Below are 23,518 nucleotides of genomic sequence, written 5' to 3'. Positions count from 1 at the left end.
AATTAATATAACTGAAAATATGGCCAACGAACTATTTAGCATCGCTGAAAATACCATTTCTAAGTAATGACCCAAATTTTATATGCAATATTTTCTCCTGAGAAACCAAAAAACAGTAATATGAATTGTCCATAGTATTTCACTCAGTTATTAATATTACTAAATATACTATCAGGTTACTAAAAATTGACATGGATATTCATCTTAACCCAAAATTTATTTCACTATCAAAAACAATTTACCAGTTCTTGCTGGCTGAATTGAGTCTCAAAATTCCTCTGTCATGCAGCAAGAACTGGTACATATTTTTTGACAGTGCAAGAAATTTTAGGTTAAGATGAATATCCATGTCAATTTTTATTATCCTGATATTGTATTTAATATTAGTAACTGAGTGAAATACTACGGACTATTCATATTTCTGTTTTTCACGTTTCTCAGGAGGAAATGTAGCATATAAAATTTGGTCCTTGCATAGAAATGGTATTTTCAGCAATGCTAAATAGTTCATGGACCATATTTTCAGTTATATTAATTTATTGATGCAGCAAAAGTTAATTTTACAGTGATACTTATTTCCCTCTTATTGTAGAATCTAGTTTAGTATTTCTGTGATCACAGCCGATACTCACGTACTGCATGGAGCTGTCAAGCTTTGGAATGGGTGGTGCTGGTTTACGAGGAGGTAACTTGAAGAAATGCCCAAGGTAAGGCTTCTTCAGCCTTTCTCCGTACACCATCTGCTTAATGACATGTCGAGGTAGCTCTTTGAATTCATCTTTCTCTTCACGAACCTTCTGGCGGCCAACGTGAACATCTCCTCCCATTAGCACCTACAAGGCAATGCATTTATCAGTACCGTATTTATAAATTATCTAACTAGCTTCATTCCAACACAAAACAGAAACATATGATGATCTTTTCTTATTTTGAAGTTTTGACAGATATTTTTCTGTGTTTAAGCTGTGTGGAATATCACAAACTGAAACAGAACTTAATTTAAAGAAGTAAATCATAAACAGAACAGTTTACTTCTGAAGAAGTGAGGTTACGTTATCATCAGCAGTAATTTTCATCTTTTAACAAGGAATTCAATGACAGCAAATTTCATAACAAAGCAAACAATGTCACATTGCCTAATCACATAGAATAAAATGTGATGATGCACTTGAGATTCTATTATTTTAAATTTGCTTATTAACATACACCACAGTGCAAATGAGTTGAACATTAGAGGAAAAGTTATTGTGCGAGACTAAATACTATTGTTTATGGTCTTCTCTATTAATCTTGAAAATGTTTTCATGATCTTATAATGCTGCTGGAACATTCTGAAAGACTAAGTTGATCTGAAAACCACCCTAATAAACTTTCATAGATCCTTGGCACATTTATTGATCTTAGGAGGGATTATTGCCGTTATCACTCACACGTCTGTGTCTATCTGTGCTCTTTATTGCTCCATCTGTTAGGAGAATGGATTGTGTTTCTTAAGTCTGTCGACAATGAAATGTGTTTTAAAGTTAAAAACTTCATTATTGTTCCGTATTGAATAGAGAAATAAGATGTACAATATTATAGGTTAGGATCCACCTTTCAATACTCCGTAATAAGATGGTAAAAAGTAGTTACAACCTGTTTAATGGGACCGGTTTCAACACATTTTAAGTGTCATCATCAGCCAATTTGCGAAGATCTTACAACAACTAGCACATTGAATACAGGCAAAAAATTAACATTGTATCATTGTATCATACGTTATGATACAATGTTAATTTTTTGCCTGTATTCAATGTGCTAGTTGTTGTAAGATCTTCGCAAATTGGCTGATGATGACACTTAAAATGTGTTGAAACCGGTCCCATTAAACAGGTTGTAACTACTTTTTACCATCTTATTACGGAGTATTGAAAGGTGGATCCTAACCTATAATATTGTACATCTTATTAATGAAATGTGTTTTGTTCATGGTTTGACTCAGTTGTACTCAAGTACACATTCTTGATACAATCAATATGACATTAAGCATGGAAGCCTCTGCAAAAGCTGTTGCACTGATCAAAGACAGACGGTCTTATCACTAAGTCACTGAGGCTTGAACCATCAATTGTGCAACCATTATTGGCTGATTAAAATAATAATAATAATAATAATAATAATAATAATAATAATAATAATAATAATAATAATAATAATAATAATAATAATAATAATAATAATAATAATAAAAAAGAATGAAATTTTAACCTTAGTAAACAAAACTTAGATCCAACAAAAGCATCGCAGCATAAAATGTAAATAAACAGGTTAGGAAACATGACAACTATGGAATGGATATGGAAAGTGGCATGGAACCCTGAGAGGTATGGGATGTAGCCTCTTGCTATGAAAGAAAATGGAGAAGGCAATTGCCCTTGAATTACAATTTTTTTTAAATTACAAAATCAGAACCTCAAAAGTTGAAAGACCTTTAAACCCATAGTACAAGGGAAATTACGTGTTATAAGATATACCTGCAGACATGTGCAGTGCACTAAAAGAAATTTTTGTCACTAAATTCAAAATTATAGATATCCTAATCCGATGATACATGTCGATTTAAGGAAAGGCTAGTCCCATTCTACACAAACAAATATGGAAATTAAACCAAACACAGAAGTATAGTAAACTTACATCATTATCTAAAACACTTCAGGTAATGTGCATAGATTTTTCGTACATATGAAAAGTGACTCAGAAATACCAAGAGGCAAACCCGAGGGATAATCACAAGATAACATAAAGGTTAATAAAAAGTGTATTGCCTCCAAACAAATTGTATATGATTTTTGCTGAAAAAGCTAAGTGATTTCAACAAAATTAGTGGTGAATGTGAAATTCGAGGGTAAACTTCTGCGTAAAGAAAAGGTAAATTATCACATTTGAATGAAGTTAAAACCCAAAATAAAGTTAGAAACAGTGCTTACCCTGAGACTGGGTTTCCCACAAGGGGACCGAAGGATGAGCATATCCGCTCGGTGAGATAGTCAGAAGATCAAAGACACAAACTCTACCTCTGACGAAGCAGGATAAAATCGAGAAAAAGGAAATAGTGCAACCACCAAAGAAAACCAGTCAGAATGCAGAATTCATCTTCGACTTTCACATTCACCAATTACATTTACTTTTATTTTCTCCAATCAAAAGTCTCTTCTTTCTTGCTGACACAGAGATAACAAATTTTCGAGAAAAATCTTTGTTTACACAACAGAAAATATGCTTCCAGAACTGTGCATGTAGGTATAAGGTGTTTCACACTAACTAACTAAAATCAAAATTATTTAAAATCCACAGATAAATGACCATTTTTGAAAGAACCCATAAATAAGAGTTTTTAAAATATGCAATTTAAAATGATCTGGACAGGATCAGGTTTATGAGATCAAAACTATTCTTCCAAGTCCAAAATTTCAGTCCAAACAGAATAAAAACTTATATAAAAAATGACAAATAATTTTTAATACAATAAAATATATTTCACATCAGTCCCCACAGCTTGGAATTGGAAGCATTCACAGAGCTGTGAGATAGTTTCCTAAAGCAAGAGGCCATGATGAGGTCATAGCAGAACCACAACCGACAGGGATGAACACATTATAAGGCTGCAAGCATTGCAGATCAGTGTACAACTGCCACCTAGGTCCAGAATTTACTGTGTGAAGCTTGTAAGTTGGAGGGGAGTGTGCGGACAATTAGGAGACATATGCAGGAATCCAACCTGCAGTCAAGAAGACACACCACAGAGCATCTGTTGACTCAACATCACCATACTGCAAGATCCAAGTACTCTCATCAACATGTCAACTGGACGTCAGAACAGTGGTTTGTTCTTCACTTCGATAGGAGAGAATGCAGAGAAGACCTGTGTAATCTCTCTCCTAGAGTGCTCTTCTGAAGAGGGTTAATCATGGTTGGATCTGGCATTCATTGAGAACGGCACGGCCTTTTGCACCTTTCACTGTGGACGGTTTTATACTGATGCAGGATAATGGCCATCCCTGAAGAGGTGGGGATTTACAGAATGAACTGGCCAACGCATAACCTGAATCCCACAGAGCATGTATGGGACTTAATGGAAAGACATGTACGATATCAGGTTCCAGCACTACAAGACTTGTACAAACTCAGGGAATTACAAGAAATAAATTTCATCTTTCAGTCCATATTGAAAATAATGTTCAAATTGAAGCAGGGAGATCAAAACCCCACCACTAAATCCAATTTTGGGCGAAATTGAGCTATGGGCTCGATGGGACTTTTTAGTGTGTTCCGCATGTATGTAAGGCAATAATACTCTAAATACATCATTCATACGCATACAGGAGGTGTTTTTAGAATCCATGGAAAGCAAAACACCTCTTACTCCATGGAATTAGAGAGTTCTTGCTTTCCATGCTTTATTTCCAGGTAGATGGCAACACCATCGCTTAACGAGCTGAGCAGAGATTGAAACGTTAAAATGGAATCAGATTTAAAATTCCGGAAGGAAAACAAGTGGGAAGAAACGAATAAATGACGGCAAATGGATGTGAAACAGTATTTAAAGGTTTAAAGCAAGGGCAATTAGCTAACCTCAAATGTTTAACTTGATATTGTATTACCCGAGAAGTTGTATATAAACAATGTATCACTGCTGAGATGTGAAATAGGAGTTTTCTTCTCATGTATAAACGTTATATATAAATATACGCTTTAAATAAATGCGTTAACGTTAGCATTCGTAATTTTCTAGGTGCAAAAAGCAGTGCTCTTCCAAATACTCTGATGGAGTAAAGCAACACATTACTGAAACGAGAAATTCCTCATATCACAAAGTAAAGTAATATGATATTCGGCATCCCACAAAAATGAAACCCATGTGAGTAAAACTCTGAAAAGTACAATATGGAGTCGATTTAACATCCAGGGACCCATACAAATGCATCTTTTCCCACTCAACAAAAATACAACTCACACTTGCCGCTGAAAATAAAAAAGCAAAAGGACTTACAAAATTTAATGAATTTCACTTCAGAGGAAAGTTGGATGTATTACAAAACTCTGTTTGCTGATGTTAATAACCCTGATTTACAGACTGAACAAGAGAATGAAAGTGAAACAGAATATCTGTAATGAAAGTCTTTAAGTTTATTTGTGGTTTTATTTATGTATTTTGGTATAATTTAGATTAGAGTATTTAATGGATATCAGCCTCATGCTGTAACTTTGAAATTTAAAAATGTAACCATGCTAATTTTAATAAGGAACTTTCATATTCTATCGTTTCATACTGTAGTTATTGTATACTGGTACTTCTTCTGTCACATTTTTATTTTTCATTATTTCATAGACTCCGGAAGTCAAAAAACCCCTAACTCCACCACTATTTCATTCTAATTGTAGCATTAAATAATATAAACATTTAAGTTATTAAGCATTTAATTGATAAAGAATAAATTTTTACTTAATGTGAGCACATAAATGCATTAGATTTAACATCAATGTGGGAGATTATCAGTTTTTTCGCTCTCCTGTAAAATTAGGTTTACTGGAGTTAGTGGGTTTTTGTTTTCCCTTCTTCAATTGCTTAAAGGAGTCCACCTTTAACAAATCAGTACATATTTTGTCCCCTGTTTAGGGACATCTTCAGCTGATGAAGACAATTACAAGAGGTTACCATGTTTTTTAAAATAAGAAAACACATTAAGAGTAATCTCGAGGTCTTCTGATACAAAACGTCATTTAAGCGCGATTATTTAGTAAATTAAGGGGAAATCCTTTTTCTAAAAATGAGGGCACAAGTTTGTCTCACAAAGCCTTGAATTGTTAATGAACGGAAACAGCATAGAAGGTAACTTGAAGACCAAGTGAAGTGAAATGGATGCTTTTAGAAGGAGTCTAAAAAGAAAAAAAAAGAAAATGGGGAAAATAGAACAGGAGTTGTAGAATAGGAATGAATGGAGAAAGACATAATTGTAAGACTCTCCTGCTGGCCCCACTGGACTGACATGAGCTGAAGATGTTTCTAAATAGGGAATGAAACATCTACTGAAATGTTAAAGATTTTATAACATATTATTTTTTAATATTTAATGTAATGTATTGAAAAGGTGGACTACTCCTTTAAACAATATCAACTCAGAGAAGCCATGCAGCAGGAATGGGTCCACCTACATCAACAGGCCACTGGCATATCAAGAATGACATTGAGAGTATGCTGTGTGGTGACTGGTCTGGTAAAGTGAAAAATGGTACGGGTTTATTTTTGGGCAGCGTGGTAACAAGAAAAAGTATAACATTGTTTTTTTTTCCCTCAGGAGTGGAAATTAATGTTAATGACTCTAAAAATGTTTGAAAGAGTTTTAATTTGTTAAAGCAGGCTGATAAAATGTTGAAGTTGTTAAAACAGTGTCTCTTAAATAATTCACTCTTCCTTAGCGCTCCACAGTTTTTGCACCATAGTGTATTTGCAACTGGTGGCAAATGTTTTCATACTGATTTGTGTGAGTCTATGTTATCTCAGCAGATTTAGCAAGGAATTAATTTCTTGTCGTAAGGCTCCAGGAAGACTCAGTGGATGGTACGGCATTCCCAAAACTAACAACAATGGCAGAAAAATTTTATGAGCATTCAAATCTCTGCAGTCTTACCAGCCATGGTAATGATTACCAGATGAATTATTGCTCATAAAGAGAAGGGAACCCGGCTACAGCTGGATAAAGGGAAATGATGATGATGATGATGAAAGAGAAGGGAACTGCCTTGACGAGAAGGCTGCCCACAAAGAGTTCTTTCTAGTAAGGTTGGTACTACATCACCACTGCTGTACCTACCTTGAAAGTTGTAGACGAAGCAATGCGTTTTATCTCTGGTGGAAGGCGGACCTCAAAATCTCGAGGCTCAGCATCCGACTTTAGAGGATTCCAAGGACGATAGGAACCGAGTGTGCCCAGGTAGAGTCCTCCAAGTGTCCACATACGAACTGTAGTGTCGGAGCTGGACCTACAAAGACAGAAGGTAACATCAAACCAGTTCAGGAACCTCCTCAGTTGAGACTAACCTACATTTTGAGCACTCTCCTCTAAACACCTGCACATGTCGTCAACCTTAATCTGGTCCTGTTTGGTTTCCTTCCTTCAAATTTCTGTCTATGTATTCAGGGAATTGGTTGCGTGGTTCAGATCACGCACTTGTGAGCTTGCGTTTGAGAGACGGTGAGTTTGACACCAGTATTAGCAGCCCTGAAAATGGATTTCTGAGATTTTCCATTTTCACACCAGGTGACTTTGTCTGTGGCCACTTCTTCCCCTACCCTTGTTCTGCCAGAACCCTTCCATGTGTCAGCGCAACTTTAAACCCCTGGATAAGGAAATGTCTCCAGGCGACATGACGGAAATTAAATATCTCTTATAGACCAACAGGGGCATCTGTACCCAGACTGGGCAGTTCTGAACAGTGTCTATTCTCCAGGATATCCATCACTTTTAAGAAGACCAAAAAAAATCCTCGCAGAAGGTGTAGGTTTCGTGGCCACGTTAAAAATAGCCTTTATGAATCATCAAACTCGAACTGAGCCTCTTTTAGACTGTGTGTTAATAAAAAAAGGTCAATTTCACAGTCTAGCTGCCAGTATCACCTAAGTCCCTCAATCAATGACAATAACTCATTCTGAAACCACCTGGCAAAAATGTCATATAGGAAAGAAAATATCTTTTTTCTACTGGGTTGTATTCTGCCCGACAAAAAGACTGAAGCATGGTCGGCAGGTACTTTATAAATTTATTACTGAAAATTAATTTTACCAGATTGAAGAAACTCACAGTTATAAAGTAATTGAGTTTAAACTGCAAACACCGAGCTCGATAGCTGCAGTCGCTTAAGTGTGGCCAGTATTCAGTATTCAGGAGATAGTACGTTCGAACCCCACTGTCGGCAGCCCTGAAAATGGTTTTCCGTGGTGTCCCATTTTCACACCAGGCAAATGCTGGGGCTGTACCTTAATTAAGGCCACGGCTGCTTCCTTCCCATTCCTAGCCCTTCCCTGTCCCATCATCGCCATAAGACCTATCTGTGTCGGTGCGACGTAAAGCAACTAGCAAAAAAAAAAAAAAAACTGGAAAGAGATCGCTTTACCCAAAGAAAAAGAAAACTTCATTTCTCATTTCTTGTCTTTCCCACAAGAGTTGAGTGCTAGTTTCATCAGCTGGAGTAACAGAGAGAGGATGGCGAGTACAAGAGAGAAGACTGGGAAGCACAACAGCCGCAGTCATGACGAGAACAAGTTACCGTACAAATACACTTCATGTCAATTTCATAGGTACATTGATCTCTTAAACACAATATAGTTTATTTCCTTCAGCATTTTCCTTTTATTTTTGACATTTCTTAAATTTAAAGCCTATTGAATGCAACACTTGCTTCACATGTTCGTGACTTCCCTTGTAATTCATGTCATCATGGAGCGTAGATTGTAATTTGTTGGTATTTCCTTCTTATTTTGTAATACTCCTGAACCTTCTGCCTGATGATGCACTTATTTGTACAATCCAATATGAATTTCTTATTCAGTTTTCTGTTTTTATCTGGAGTAGATAATTTTATCCCATTATGCTCTGCTACTATCAGCCCCTTTCTGATTTTCTTAGTAAACATCTCAGATTTTCCTATTGCCACTGAAGCTGGTTGAGTTGCTTGACATAAAGTAATTTATAAGTAATAATAATAATAACAACGTAAACGTTTCCACCTTTTCAATACTAAAATATATTCACAAAATTATAAATTTGCAGTCTTTTCTAAAACATAGAAAGAAATTACATTGCATACTATCTCTCTTCCTCAGCTATAAACAACTGTGTTTTTAGTACTTGCCACCACTTAACACATGGAGATAATAATTATACTTCCGATTGGGTAAAATATCACATTCCAAGAAAGACGTCGGGAAAATCTCTCACTCAGTAGAGTGCAACACACAGCATACAAAAGCTGGCAAGGCTGGCTTAATGGAAACATCTCCCATGAGAGCTGGGTAAGCACTGACCTGCGGTCACTATTCAGCAACATTGAGTGATCTTCACTTCTATTGGCTTGTGATGAGACACTCCCCTTATAACAGTTTAGAAGGCTATTGGTCTTACATGACTAGGGACAGAAGGGCAGGAGGAAGTTATTCCAAATTTGCATTTCTTGCGGGGTTTCACTTGGAGTTGCCAAGCTCTAGAATGCATCAAAGAACATCATATACATAGATATACTGTTACAGAACAATGTAACCACCTACACTGCTTTGCTGACTTTATTGCAAACATACAGTTGACCTTGTTGTACTACAGGTAACCCACACAGAGAACACTGAACAGCTATTGGCAAGGGGAAAGATACCAGGATTTAAAATGATAGCAGCTCACGATCATGCTAAATATGGAATTGTTACTTACATTAGAAATAACATTTGCAACTAGAGTACCTTACCAGCAAGTGATCGTCCAACCTATTTCTCCACCTCAGTACAAATAGAAGACATCATGGTAATGAATATTTACAAGCCACCCAATGAAACATGGCCTCATCCCATTTCCATAATACCCTCTCAAAATAACATCATCCTTGGTGATTTCAACAGCCACCACACACCTCAGGGCTATAAGCAAGACGATGAAAATGAAACTAATGTCTCAGAATGGGCTGAAGTAAACAACCTTGCACTGATATATGATAAGGGAACGTTTCACTCTGGCCACTGGAAATGTGAGTACACACCAGATATTCGCATTGTCTCTCACAGTTTCTTGTCACCATCTTGCCACATTAGCAGATGAGTGCTCAATAACTTCCCGCACAGCCAGCATAGACCCATAATCTATAAAACAGGTATTCAAATCCCAGTTATACAATCTACACCGACGCCTCGCTGGAACTTTCAGAAAGCAGGCTGGGATGCTTATGCCAAGTCTATTGATGCCAACATCAGATGGATTAAACCTGTCCCAGAGAACTGCATGAGGTTTGTTGGCTTAATAAAATCAGCAGCAAAAACATGTATTCCTAGAGGATTCCGTAAAGACTATATACTGGGATGGAGTGAAGAGTCCAGCAGACTGAGTAAGGAATTCAAAGAAAATAGCAGCCACGAGAAAGCAACAGATTTACTACAATCACTTGATCTTGCCAGAAAAGAGAAGTGGGTAAAAACTGTAACAGACATGAATGTCACCCATTCTAGGAGAAAAGCACGGTCACTTATTTGGAAATTAGATTTCACATCCATACCACCAAAGCAACATTCCCCAACCAAGGTAGAAACAATATCAAATCTCCTCGTTTCTATCTTTAAAACAACAAGGAATAAACTGACCGTGAAAGGGGTTAAAACTGAGATTAAACAGGCAAAATGAGAAACCCAACCACACACCACCTATTCACAACCTTTCACATCATAAGAGGTAGACAAGGGATTAAAATCACTCTGAAATGGCAAAGCTGCGGGACAAGATGGAATCTATCTAGAACTTCTAAAAAGCTGTGGTCCAGCTAGAAGAAGATGGCTGGCTGCATTCTTCAGCTCCATACTTCAGTCAGGAAGAGAAGTCAAAAATTATTGCTTTTCTGAAACCACAAAGCTATCGACCTACAGCTCTACTCTGCGTCACCTACAAGTTATTAGAAAGACTGATACTGAACCGAATAACACCGGCCATTGAAGCATTCCTTCCAGTTGAATTAGCAGGATTCCAACCCGGCCATGACAGTAGTGACCAAGTACTGTCATTGACCACATATGTGGAGGATGGTTTTGAAAAGAAATTGAAAAGCGTCTCTGTCTTCTTAGACCTTACAGGTGCATACGACACAGTCTGGAGGGAATGTCTTATGGTAAACTGATTAAAGCTGTTCCTTGCATAAAAATTACAACACTAATTGACAGAATGTTAAGCAACTGACTATTTCAAGTTCACTCAGAACATAACAGAAGCAAATTCCACAAAGTCAACAATGGTCTGCCTCAAGAGTCGGTTCTATCTCCTACTCTCTTCAACTTAGACATCCACAACCTGCCTGAAACAGTGTCCTGAAAGTTCATATATGCAAACAATATTTGCCCTACAATTCAATGACCCAACTTTGCGGAAGCTGAAATAGTTCTTAATCAAGACCTTGTACTGTTGGATCACTACTTTCAAAGATGGTATCTTCATCCCAACCCACAGAAAATAGTGACATCTACATTTCATCAGAACAACACGGAAGCAAACTACCATTTAAGGGTTTTCTTCAAGGCTCATGAACTACAATTGGTCTACTCTGCAGCAGAATACTGCTCTGGTGTCTGGCTTAACAGTGCTCACACACAGCTAGTAGATTTACAACTTCGCCAAACCATACGGATCATAACTGGTACACTTCGTGCTACACCGATCCAATGGTTACTGGTACTCAGCAATATACTACCTCCTCCACATATCAGGACACAGAAGGCCCTTTTTCAGTTATGGACCAGAATGTTGAAGAACGAACATCTACCTGTTCATGAGGATATCAGACAGAAATGCACACGCCTTAAGTCTCGCCAGCCTGCTTGGATGACTGCCATGAAGATAACATCCAGCGACTTCAACTCCACCTCTAAATGGTCAACAGAGTGGTCTTTATCCCCACCTTGGGCAATGGTGGATATTAATCATCCTTGCACAAAACTGCCACGCTGCATCTGGAGTAGACTAAATCTCATGAGATGTGGAGTAGGTAGAAGAGCATCTACTTTACACACCTCGGGCTGGTCAGTTCCTCCATACTGTGACTGTGGGGAGGTTCGCCAAACAATGAAACATGTAGTGCAAAAATGCCCACTCCGTGCTTTCACTGGCACCATGGAAGACCTCAACTCAGCAACACCTGAAGCAGTAAAGTGGGTGGCGGGTTTAGACATTCACATTTAGTGAGATGTACATTACTCACACTCAATGTGTATATATGAACTGTCAAGAGTTGATAGGTGGATAGTGATGTAAATATATTGTGTTTTCTCCTTGTCCTTTCAAACTTTGTTAATTGCTTTGACTGTATAGATAAGATAATTTGTATTTACTTTGTACTTATCTTTCACTGGTTGTGTAAATAGTTTATAGGTTGTCATTATTCATCATACACCAAATGCATAAATATGTTTATAGTACAGTGTAATTTACAGCTCGGCAGTCTTGGTGGTAGTTGAAGGGCCACTGAACAGAAAGCAGGAGTAAGTGTGGAAATAAAGGTACAGGTTAGAAAGAAATAGAGTTAGGAATGGTTGCAGGAATAAAGAGAGATTTAAGGAGCTTACTAGGAACTTGAATTTAGTGCAAAAGTCAACTATGGATAACATGATAGCAAATGCAATTGGCAACCATATGAATTTCAGGGAGCAATGGTTGGGGGATATGTACAGACACTTTAAGCAAAAAACAGGTTCCAGGAAGGACATTCCAGGAATCATTATGAACAAGGGGAGTGTATATGAGGGGACTTACAGAAGACAGAAAGTCAGCAGTGTGTAGAGATAGTTGGATATAATGTCCATATACAAGAGGGAACTAACATTAGCAAATTACTACGTTTGATAATAGAGACATTTACAAAAAGATACAACAGATCAAAGCTAGAAAAGCAGTTGGAATCAATCAATCAATCATTAATGATCTGCATTGAGGGTTGTCGTCCATGTGGCAGATTCCCTATCAAATGTCTCCCTAGCATTTTCTTGAACATTTTCAATGAACTTGGAAATTTATCAAACTTTTCCCTTCATAACTTATTCCAATCCCTCACTCCTTGTCCTATAAATGAATATTTTCACCAATATGTCCTCTTGAATCCCAGCTTTATCTTCATATTGTGATCTTTCCTACTTCTAAAAGCTCCACTCAAGCTTTTTCTTCCACTTATGTCATTCCATGCCTCCTCACCACTGACTGCTCAAAACATATCACATAGTCAAAGATCTCGTCTCCTACTCCCAAATCTTCCCAGCCCAAAGTATGCAACATTTTCATAACACTATTCCATATCGCCCAGAAAAATTTGTGCTGCTTTCCTTTGAAATTTTTCCAGTTCTCATGTCCAGTTGTCCTGGTGAGAGTCCCATACACTAGAGCCGTACTCTAACTGCAGTCTTACCAGAGACGGATTGATAATAATCTATGGTAGCTCATAAATGAACACTTCACTCCTATGAAGTGTGAACTAATCACTGAATTTCAATGAACTGGTAGTTCAAACACTTCACAGTTCTCACACTTCACAACATTCACTACTCATTTAATTTTCATCTCACTCACTCTCTTCCCACTCCCACTACGTGCGTCATTCATTAACTCTTTACTCCCAGACCGATTCTACCTGTCAGCTGTGTTCTTTACGTATTTCCTTCTTTATATGTTTATCTTTCCATTGATGTTATCAATCATAATCTAGATGCTATAAGCAGGTAAGCTAGTGAGTGTCCATAATTACATAGCTTTGCCGTCTATTGGTAATTTTATTAAGTGTTATGAAGCTTTGTTGAGTGAATGAGACGCTGTGAACAAAGTCGCTGCTTAATGACATATAGTGAGCAGATCATCAGGTTTCATTACTTCATGAACAAACTACTTCATTTGAACGATTCACACTGAAGAGTGTGAATGAGTGAAGTAATTCATACAAACCAACTGGTTTGACCCATCATTAATTGATAAGATTCCTGGAGATATATTAAAGATTATGGGTTGGAGTAAAGTGCCATGGTTGTCAGAACTTGTCCTCAAACATACACAGAGATCTAATGGGCCCAAACACTTAGCAAGAGGAAACACTAAGAGTGAGGAAGCAATGCTGTTTTTTTTTTTTTTTTTTTTTTTGCTAGGGGCTTTACGTCGCACCGACACAGATAGGTCTTATGGCGACGATGGGATAGGAAAGGTCTAGGAGTTGGAAGGAAGCGGCCGTGGCCTTAATTAAGGTACAGCCCCAGCATTTGCCTGGTGTGAAAATGGGAAACCACGGAAAACCATTTTCAGGGCTGCCGATAGTGGGATTCGAACCTACTATCTCCCGGATGCAAGCTCACAGTCGCGCGCGCCTCTACGCGCACGGCCAACTCGCCCGGTAGCAATGCTGTTGAGAACCCAACAGGAGTTTGGGAAAACAGGACTGATTCAGAGCCACATTGGAAACATCAGCAAATATTTCAATGACATACAATATACCATATTAAAAATGTTCAAATGCAAAAAATGTATCAACAATTTTTTAATATGCTTTCAATACTTGGTCATAATCCAACACAACAGTAATGACCTGCTTGATAAAAAAGACCCGCAGCTCTCCAAGACACCGCAGTGACAAGGAGGAGGGATTCAACTTGCAAACAAGCACCAAACTGTAATAGTTGGACCTAATTACTTCACTGAATTAAACTACATCAAGAAGTGAGGGGGATCATCAGACCTCACAATGATTCAATTTAAAAGTGACAGCTTGATAACTACGTTCACACTCAGAAACCATAACTATTAATACACTTAGTCAAGAAAGAACAAATTTGAAACTTCTAATGGCTCATTTTGGAAGTCTTTTCTGTAAAGCGTTAAATTAATCTTCATTCTAGTCACCTCATAGCTTGCGATTAGCCTCTACATCATTGGGCCAAGAGCCCAGTTAGGGTTTTATATTCAATTTTCTAGGAGAGCAAGTGTACACCTCCATTCATCTTGTGTTCGGGCCAGTAATTTAACCTGTTCTTCTTTCCATGAAGGCCCAGTAGTTTGGGTAATAGATACCCCTGTGTAAAAATTGTAACTTTTGGGTTGGGCCTAGAGAGGCTGGTAATTGTAAGATTTTGTGTAAGAAATTGGGAGCGCAGTCTAAAGTTGGAGAGCATGTAAGCTCTTTTCTTTACTGTAACATTGAGGGCTGCCTCGGGAAGGCTGTAAAATTTGTATCAGTTGGAGCAAGGTGCTCTGTTTTGGGAGATTTCTCCTTGTCTATGTAAACGCTAATTGGCGATATTATAAAATTGGAAATTAGGGGCTTGAAGCCCAAAATCTGTTAAATTCCCTATCCTTGGGTTTTCCAATTCTTGTATCAAGATTGTTATTGTACCTGATCTTTCCTTTCTTCACCTAATGAAGAAGCGTGTTAAGTTTGTGATTTGAAAAGAAATATAACCTTTATTTTTGAAGTTTTAAGTTAATCTTTGATATAGTAGATAGACCCATTCCCACCAGCAACTTATTTCACCTCTCTCTGCAATCCACAAAAACACGGTAACAATTATTATTATTATTATTATTATTATTATTATTATTATTATTATTATTATTATTATTATTATTATTATTATTATTATTATTATTATTTCAATACGGTAACCTGTGCAGTTCCTTCTATAATAAAAATGAAAAGCACATGGAAAAAGGATATTTAAATGGAAACAATACCTAAAAATGTTCAATTATTCGGTTTGTGTTCACAGAAGTACCGGTATGCTACAAATTTGTCTCTGATGCCATAAGCAGTATTAACACTTTTGTTTTCACCTAGTGAAGCAGATCTGGCAGGTGCACCACTTCTTCTTATTCTTCTTCTTCTTCTTCTTCTTCTTGTGCCATGTCCTTGCAGAACGTTAGTGATCAGCAGCATGATCAGTTGTTTGCTCATACCTGTTCTGAACAGAGTAAGCTTTGTCACCCCAAACCACTGGCTCAAGTTGCCGAGCCATGATGTCCTACTTCTCCCTGGACCATGTTTTCCATTAATTTTCCCTTGGAGTATTACTTGCAGAAGGTGGTATTTACTGTTCCTCATCATCTGACCGAAGTATTCTAGCTTACTTCTCTTGATGGTACTGAGAATTTCTGATTCTTTTCTCATACGGTGCAAAACGTCTATATTGGTCATTTTAGCTGTCCAAGGTATCTTCAGCATCCTTCGGTATGTCCACATTTCAGATGCTTGCAACTTCTTGCACATGGTCTCAGTTAGTGCCCATGCCTCAATGAGGTATAACAGAATGCTGAAAACGTAGCACCGGAGTAGTCGTGTCCGTAGTGCAATGGAAAGGTCACAGCTTGTCAAAAATTCTCTAAGACTCTGGAAAGAAGTTCTAGCCTGCTTAATTCTGCATTGGATCTTGTGAGTAAGGTTCCAGTTATCACTGATTGTGACTGTTGATGTAATAATGTTGCAGCTTGTTGTTCATTTTCTTTAATAATTTTAATAACTTGACAATGCCTACTGCAGAAACTCATACAGGCCTGTATGGAGTACAGATGCCAACTGACAGTCGTGCGAAGTCGCTTCCAGTGGATGAGCAGCCTAAGAATTTTGGTGCTGAGTAGTCTGAGTGTAAAGATGCTAATGATGTCACCCTTGGGAGGCAAGATGAGGCAAAGGCCGAGTGAACCCAGAAGTAAGGTAAGCGGTTGTTACAGAAAGTAGTTTGGGGTTAAGAAAAGTTATTCCATTGAAGCTATCAGTGGAAATGAAGAAGCTGACAAACTAGCAAAACAAGGCTCAAAAGGTCCTTTTATTGGACCAGAGCCCTTCCTTGGAGTGTCACTCTGAAGTGTGAAACTGGTAATATCCCAGTGGACAAACCAGTCTCACTTAGACATATGGAAGAGGTTAACCATAGCAAGGCAGGCATGTGAACTTATCAAAGGGCCTAGCCAAAGTTATAAAAAGGTCCTGATAAATTTGAATAGGACCAGAATGCAAATGGTAGTTGGACTGTTGACAGGCCACAATACCTTACGAAGACACCTACACATCATGAAAATTAGTCAGCATCCGATGTGTAGAAGATGCGGTAGGGAGGAAGAGACTTCCGCACATGTGTTGTATCAGTGCGAGGCTCTTGCAAGCACTAGACATCGATATCTTAGCTCACATTTTGTGAACCTGAGAGACATCAGGAATGCCAACATCCGGACAATGGTATCCTTTATAGGAGCACTAGGGCTGGACTAGGCAAACCCGTTTAAGGGACACAAAGGGTCTTCACAGACCTACGTGTGGAGGCAGGGCTCACCCATTCCTTATCTATCTATCCATTGAAGCTGAACTTGTAAAATTACAGCACGATATAGCAGATATTTTATATTCAGGAGGTTAAATGGACTGTATAGCCAATGATCCACCCAAAATCTTTCACAGAGTAGATCATGGAAGAATACTGACATAAATGACAGCAACTGGACTATACAAAAGAATTATTGAATGGGCAGCTACATTTCTAGAAAACAGAACTCAGAGCATTAGAGTAGGTGAATCATTATCTAGTACTGTAATGACTTGAGAGGGGAGTTCCTCAAGGCAGTATTATTTTACCTTCATATTTTCTCATATACATACAGTAAATTATATGAGGCCAGTAAGTTTAACATTCATTGATATAAGCTTCGGGAGAGCATTCTTGCTGACTATATTCAGTGTTCTTGCCAGAAACTTTTGTCAGCCGGGTGGCAGGAATGAGTAGCCAGGTGTAGAATACTACATAAAACTTCAATATGAAAAAATTTCCAATTCATTTCCCTAAGGGGATTAACAATATTATCAGACAGGTAAACATTAATTGCAAAATTGAACTATTTTAGTTTTATTACCAAGAACAAGACATAAGAGAGTATTTTGAACTTCTAGTGTTCTATTGCTTGCTCCAAATCATGTAACAGTGGACTTAGACCTACCACTCGGTTGCTATGGACATGTGGACTGCTATACGGGTTTGTGATGTCATGCAGATCAGAGGGCTCGCATACGATTCCACGCTAATCCAGACCCACTCGCACACAACACTACGTTGCGGTCAAGCTAACCACTTGATCTCTGGCATAATTGATGCAATTATGCTGACATTAATGATTTATCATTTAAATTAACACCTTGCACCCAAGACTGTTGGAAATATTCAAATGAGTACGAAGGTTTACTTACGTAATAAGCACTTTGCAGGCTGTAAGATATTCAATATGGTTAATAGACAATAGGTGCCCTTTATATGAAGAAAGAAGTAAGGGCCATTTCTGATCACGGATGCAACGCTTAGCACGTCCTTCTATTCGGTCCTTCCACAAGAATGGGAACTGAAGTCTGTAGAGAGGCATGCAGATATGTTCTGGTTCAGGTATTCCATAGTTCTTCATCAACCAGATCTTCATGTAACCCATGGTTGTTCCTGTTATAAGAATCAGAAATCATTGGTATCAGCTAGAAAAATGTATGAACAAGGTGGTGGGGTGAACCTACATCTTACCTCAAATGAAACTTTCGCCAGAATGAAACAAAAGATATTATTTGAGCCTTGCATAACAAGAAAGTAAGAAACATTCATCATCGTGATCATCTACAGTCTATCACAACACGGTTCGTCCTCCTGCCACTCCAGCATTCAAGTCACCTTCTTCTTGATCTACCTCTGGGGGTCTTCCCTTCACATACAATTTCTGTGATCATTCCTTGAGGCTACAAATGTTCTGATGGCTGAACAATCCTAGTGTGCTGGGTTGAAGCGCTGGCCTTCTGACCCCAACTTGGCAGGTTCGATTCTGGCTCGGTCCGGTGGTATTTGAAGGTGCTCAAATACATCAGCCTCATGTTGGTAGATTTACTGGCATGTAAAAGGACTCCTGTGGGACAAAATTTTCGCACCTCGGCATCACCAAAAACCGTAAAAATAGTTATCAGTCCTAATGAAGTCTTTAACAGGCTTTCACAAGGACTAGTTGGCATATTGTTTGGTTACAGATCTTAGCCTTCCTTGTTTTTTGGGCTATTGTCCTTTAATATTTCTTTTCTGCATTGTGAAGCTTGCAGCCATATTTGGTTGGTTAAAATACAGGTTTCAACATTGTATGTCATGATGAGTGTTAAGAAACTGTTATAAATTCTCTGTAGAATACAGGGAGATTCATAAACACCTTTACTCTGATCTTAAGGCACACCACAAGATGAAGTCAGAGAGGTTAGGTCAGGTCAGGTCATCTGGGAGGGACAACATATTATTTTTTTAAATTAAGCAAACACCAAAGAAGCTGGCTACTTGTTTCATGCAGTCATTAGATGTATGACACGTTGCACCATCTTGCTGCAAACAGTCATCCGTTAATTTGATGTCGTCCAGTTGTTCCACAAATTCATTGAAGGTGCGCCCATAAACCTCAGTATCGTCTTACAAAATGGGGCCAACAATTCTGCTTGTGAGCACTGCATGCTAGACTCGAACCTTTTGAGAATGTATTGTTCAGTAGCCCAATATCTACTGATACAACCCACAGTGTGAAACAGTGCCTCATTCATACACCAGTTTACGGAAATAGGGAGAATATCTGGGCTCACAGTAAGAAGAGCCTGAAACCATCAACAACAATACATTCGCTATTACGAGTCTGGCTCTTTCATTTCCTACACCACATCCACTCTGTATGCTAGTAAGCATGTGCCATATGACCCCTCCATGGCGCTAGAGCCCCGAAGGGCCACAGCCTACCAAGTGACCGCTGTGTAGCCCAAAGGCCTGCAGATTACTCCTTGTCGAGTTCAGTAAGTGTCCTTGAACACCATCAACTCAATCTTGACTCGTTCCAGGTCGGTGTTTTCTACCCTTGCTGAGGAGCGAGTCAGTTGTCTCCAGCTTTCTTACCATCGATAAAATTGCTGGCCAGGTTGGGACATTACATACACCAAATTCTCTTTGAAATGTCTGCTATGTTTCAGTCAAGCAATTTGTCTTTCAGTACATATACACAAAAAAACAGGCTGTCGACGTGAGCACTGCGTGTTTATGTTATGCCTGCGAAGTAGCTAATAATAGTCAATAACACTAGCCAACATAATTTTGTGGTAAAATAGAAAATATGTAATTCTTACGGAAATCGCTGCCCTGATTCCAAAAATGGTGCTATTTTTTCCCTATCACATCTACTTTTGACACAATTCGGTGTTTTATTATCTGCATGAATTCGTAAGATGTAATGTTGAGAGATGTTCTCGCGCAACATTTTTTAGAATACAATTATGTAATTTGATTTATTATTGTTTGCATTTTATTATAGGTTTATTGCCGTCTAAATTTTCATTTTGTAGTTAGGGGTTTCCTGGTATATTCATAACAAACTTCCCCAAATATGCAATAGACTGCGAGGTATGTAGGATTGAAGATAAGACAGTTGAACTTATGTCTTTCATCTTAGACCACTTGAAATATAACAGTGTTACTTGAGACGGGCTTCAAGAAGTTCCAGTACGTATTTAGTGCGTCTTTAAAAGTTCACATTCATTGAATTGTAGCCCTATCGTGTGCGCGAGATTTATGTAATTTAATTTCAAATTGATCACTGATAAGTGAAGTTCTAGTGTTTTAACACCATCATGGCTAGTGTTTCAGGGGTGCACAGAAGACAGTGTAAACAAAGTCCTCAAAAGTTTTGTTACATTTGTGAAGTTCATGTGTTCGATTCCAAGGTGCGTCAAATAGACTCATTTGTAAAGAAACTTTATTTTTCTTACTTTAAATTGAATGTTGGGGATGAAGACAAATCTTTCGCACCTCGTATTGCATGCAATACCTGTGTCAAGGGACTACGTTACTGGTATGAGGGCAAACGAAACTCAGTGCCATTTGCTATACCCATGCAATGGCGAGAGCAAAAGAACCATCATGACGACTGCTATTTTTGTATGACCCATGTTGTCGGTTACAATAAGTAAAAACAAAATTAAATATCCGAATCTCAAGTCAGCTCTTCGACCAGTTCTTCATGGACCTACTCCATCTACTCACTGGAGTGAGGAAAGTAGCAGTTCATTGCAATCTGACGACGAAGAAATAGATTTCAAGCCACATCAATATGACACACCTTCAGACAAATTCACGTAATCCGAATTTAAAGATCTGATAAAGGACTTAGAGCTAACCAAAGAAAAAAGTGAATTACTTGGTTCAAGTTTGCACAAAAAGAATATGTTGGCACATGGTGTTACATTTTCCTGGTACCGAAATTGTGACAAAGAATTCCGAAAGTATTATACTCATGAAGATGAACTTGTATTTTGTACAGATGTATCAAATCTTCTATGTCAATTTGGAGAGAAAGAGTATGATTCTAGTAACTGGCGTGTTTTTATTGACTCTTCCAAAAGAAGTTTAAAGGCTGTTTTGCTTCATAATACAAATGTTCTGGCATCCGTATCACTTGCACACTCCACAAAAATGTCTGAAACATACGAGACTTTAAAGTTGGTGCTTGAAAAATTTAAATATCACGAGCATGGATGGCAAATTTGCGGTGATTTGAAGATCATTGGATTGTTGCTGGGACAACAAAAAGGCTATACAAAATTTCCCTCTTTCCTGTGTGAACGGGATAGCAGGGTAAGGGATAAACATTGGGAAACAGTGAATTGGCCAGAAAGGAAATAACTACAACCAGGATCCAAAAAAGTCTTGAATGTAAGTCTTATTGACAGTGAAAAATTTCTACTTCTACCCTTGCACATCAAATTAGGATTGATGAAACAGTATGTCAAGGCATTAGATGAAATTAGCCTATGCTTCCAATATTTATCCACTAAATTTCCCATCAGACGCAAAAATCAAAAAAGGCGCATTTGATGGACCACAGATTCATAAACTGACGAAGGACAAAAATTTCACAGACACGATGACCAAAATTGAGAAAGAGGCATGGAAAGCATTCAAAGATTTAGTGACTAAATTCCTTGTCAACATTAAGGACCCTCAATACAGAGAAATTGTAAGGAAAATGTTGGTAAAGTTTAAGGAACTTAGTTGTAATATGAGCCTTAAGCTTCATTTCTTAGCTTCGCATCTGGATTATTTCCCTCCAAATTTAGGAGCTGTCAGTGAAGAACAATGTGAAGGGTTTCACCAGGATCTCAAAGGTGCAGAACGATGCTATCAGGGACATTGGGATGTGAATATGATGGCCGATTACTGTTGGTTGATTACACGAAACTCCCCTTCTAGAGATCATTCAAGAACTTGAAAGGCCGGGCTGAGTGGCTCAGATGGTTAAGGCGCTGGCCTTCTAACCCCAACTTGGCAGGTTCGATCCTGGCTCAGTCCGGTGGTATTTGAAGGTGCTCAAATACGACAGCCTCATGTCGGTAGATTTACTGGCACGTAAAAGAACTCCTGCGGGACTAAATTCCGGCACCTCGGCGTCTCCGAAGACCGTAAAAAAGTAGTTAGTGGGACGTAAAGCAAATAACATTATTATTATTATTATTATTATTATTATTATTATTATTATTATTATTATTATTATTATTATTATTATTATTATTATTATTATTTCTTCTTCTTCTTGTTTCGTATAGGCCAGCTAAGGACCACGACATTCAACTATTGCATTTTGGAATGGGCTTTGATGTTTGCCCAGTAGTTGCGCATCCTCAGGCTGTGTTGCTCCTTCCTCTCCTTTGTCCAAAGGGCGCCAGTCTTCTTTGTTGATAATCTGTCCTGGAACTTCTTATGTTTAAGCATCTTCCTGAGTGCTGTACGATCCTTTAAGATTCCTTCTGTTATTCCCAGTTCCTGTAGATCTTTATTCACTTCCATCAACCATGGTGACTTGGTCTTCCTATTTTGCCAGTAGCTGAGAATCTGGTTGGTCAACCTGGTAGGATGCATCCTGTAGACATGCCCATAGAATGCTAGGCGTCTCTTCCTTGCTACATTCGTTATTCTTTCACAGTACTTGTAGAGCTCTTGGTTAGGCCGTCTTTTATAACTGTCCCCTTCCTTGACTGGCCCCAGTATCTTCCTCATTATCTTTCTTTCCTGGATTTCAAGTTTTTCCATGAGTCCCTTCCTGTTGAATGTTAGACATTCTGAAGCATATAAGGCTTCAGGGCGGATGACTGTCTGGTAGTGCTTCATCTTAGTATTACGAGAGAGACACTTTTTATTATACGTATTCTTGGTCAGTTGGTAGGCCATTTCAAGCCTGTTAACTCGAGTTGACAAAGCTGTTCCTTCAGAGAGATTGGATTCCAACCATTCTCCCAAGTACTTAAACCTATTGGTTTTCCTGATCTCTCCCTGTTCCAGATGCAACGTACAAGAAGATTCACCGATGTTCGTGATGAATTGTGTTTTTTCGAGAGACACATGTAGCCCAACCTTTGCTGCTTGTTGTCTGAGAACATTTAGTTGTTTCACTGAAGTTTCTATTGAATTAGATATCAGGGCCAGATCATCGGCATACGCCAGACAGTCAACATTGAGCTCATTGCGCTTATGTCCCAAATAAATGCCACTTGGAATCTCCATTCTAGCTAACTCCTTTCGCCACTCTCTTATTACTTTCTCCAAGGCACAGTTAAAGAGGAGAGGGGACAGACCATCTCCCTGTCTCACTCCTGATTTAATTTCAAAACTTTCTGATATGACTCCTCTGAACTTTACTCGTGACCTGGTGTTGCTTAAAGTCTGTTTGATTAGGTTATGGGTCTTCTC

The 23,518-nt window shown here is 38.3% G+C and overlaps 1 protein-coding gene across 2 annotated transcripts in view; it reads right to left on the bottom strand.

Moving 5' to 3' along the window:
* LOC136880810 (WD repeat-containing protein on Y chromosome) overlaps positions 1-23,518 on the bottom strand; it is a 231,280-nt gene that overhangs the window by 7,567 nt on the left and 200,195 nt on the right. For both annotated transcript variants that reach the window (XM_067153349.2, XM_067153348.2), the window contains 3 exons: positions 17,974-18,214; positions 6,852-7,020; positions 633-833 (listed from right to left, as the gene is read on the bottom strand). In XM_067153349.2, coding sequence (XP_067009450.2) covers positions 633-833; positions 6,852-7,020; positions 17,974-18,214 — 611 coding nt within the window. The remainder of the gene's footprint in view (positions 1-632; positions 834-6,851; positions 7,021-17,973; positions 18,215-23,518) is intronic.

This window comes from Anabrus simplex, chromosome 9 (genome assembly GCF_040414725.1).
Source record: "Anabrus simplex isolate iqAnaSimp1 chromosome 9, ASM4041472v1, whole genome shotgun sequence".
In the NCBI taxonomy this organism is placed as follows: Eukaryota; Metazoa; Arthropoda; class Insecta; order Orthoptera; family Tettigoniidae; genus Anabrus; species Anabrus simplex.
Note: the sequence above shows the minus strand (reverse complement) of the source record. Positions and strands in the feature narration are given on the sequence as shown.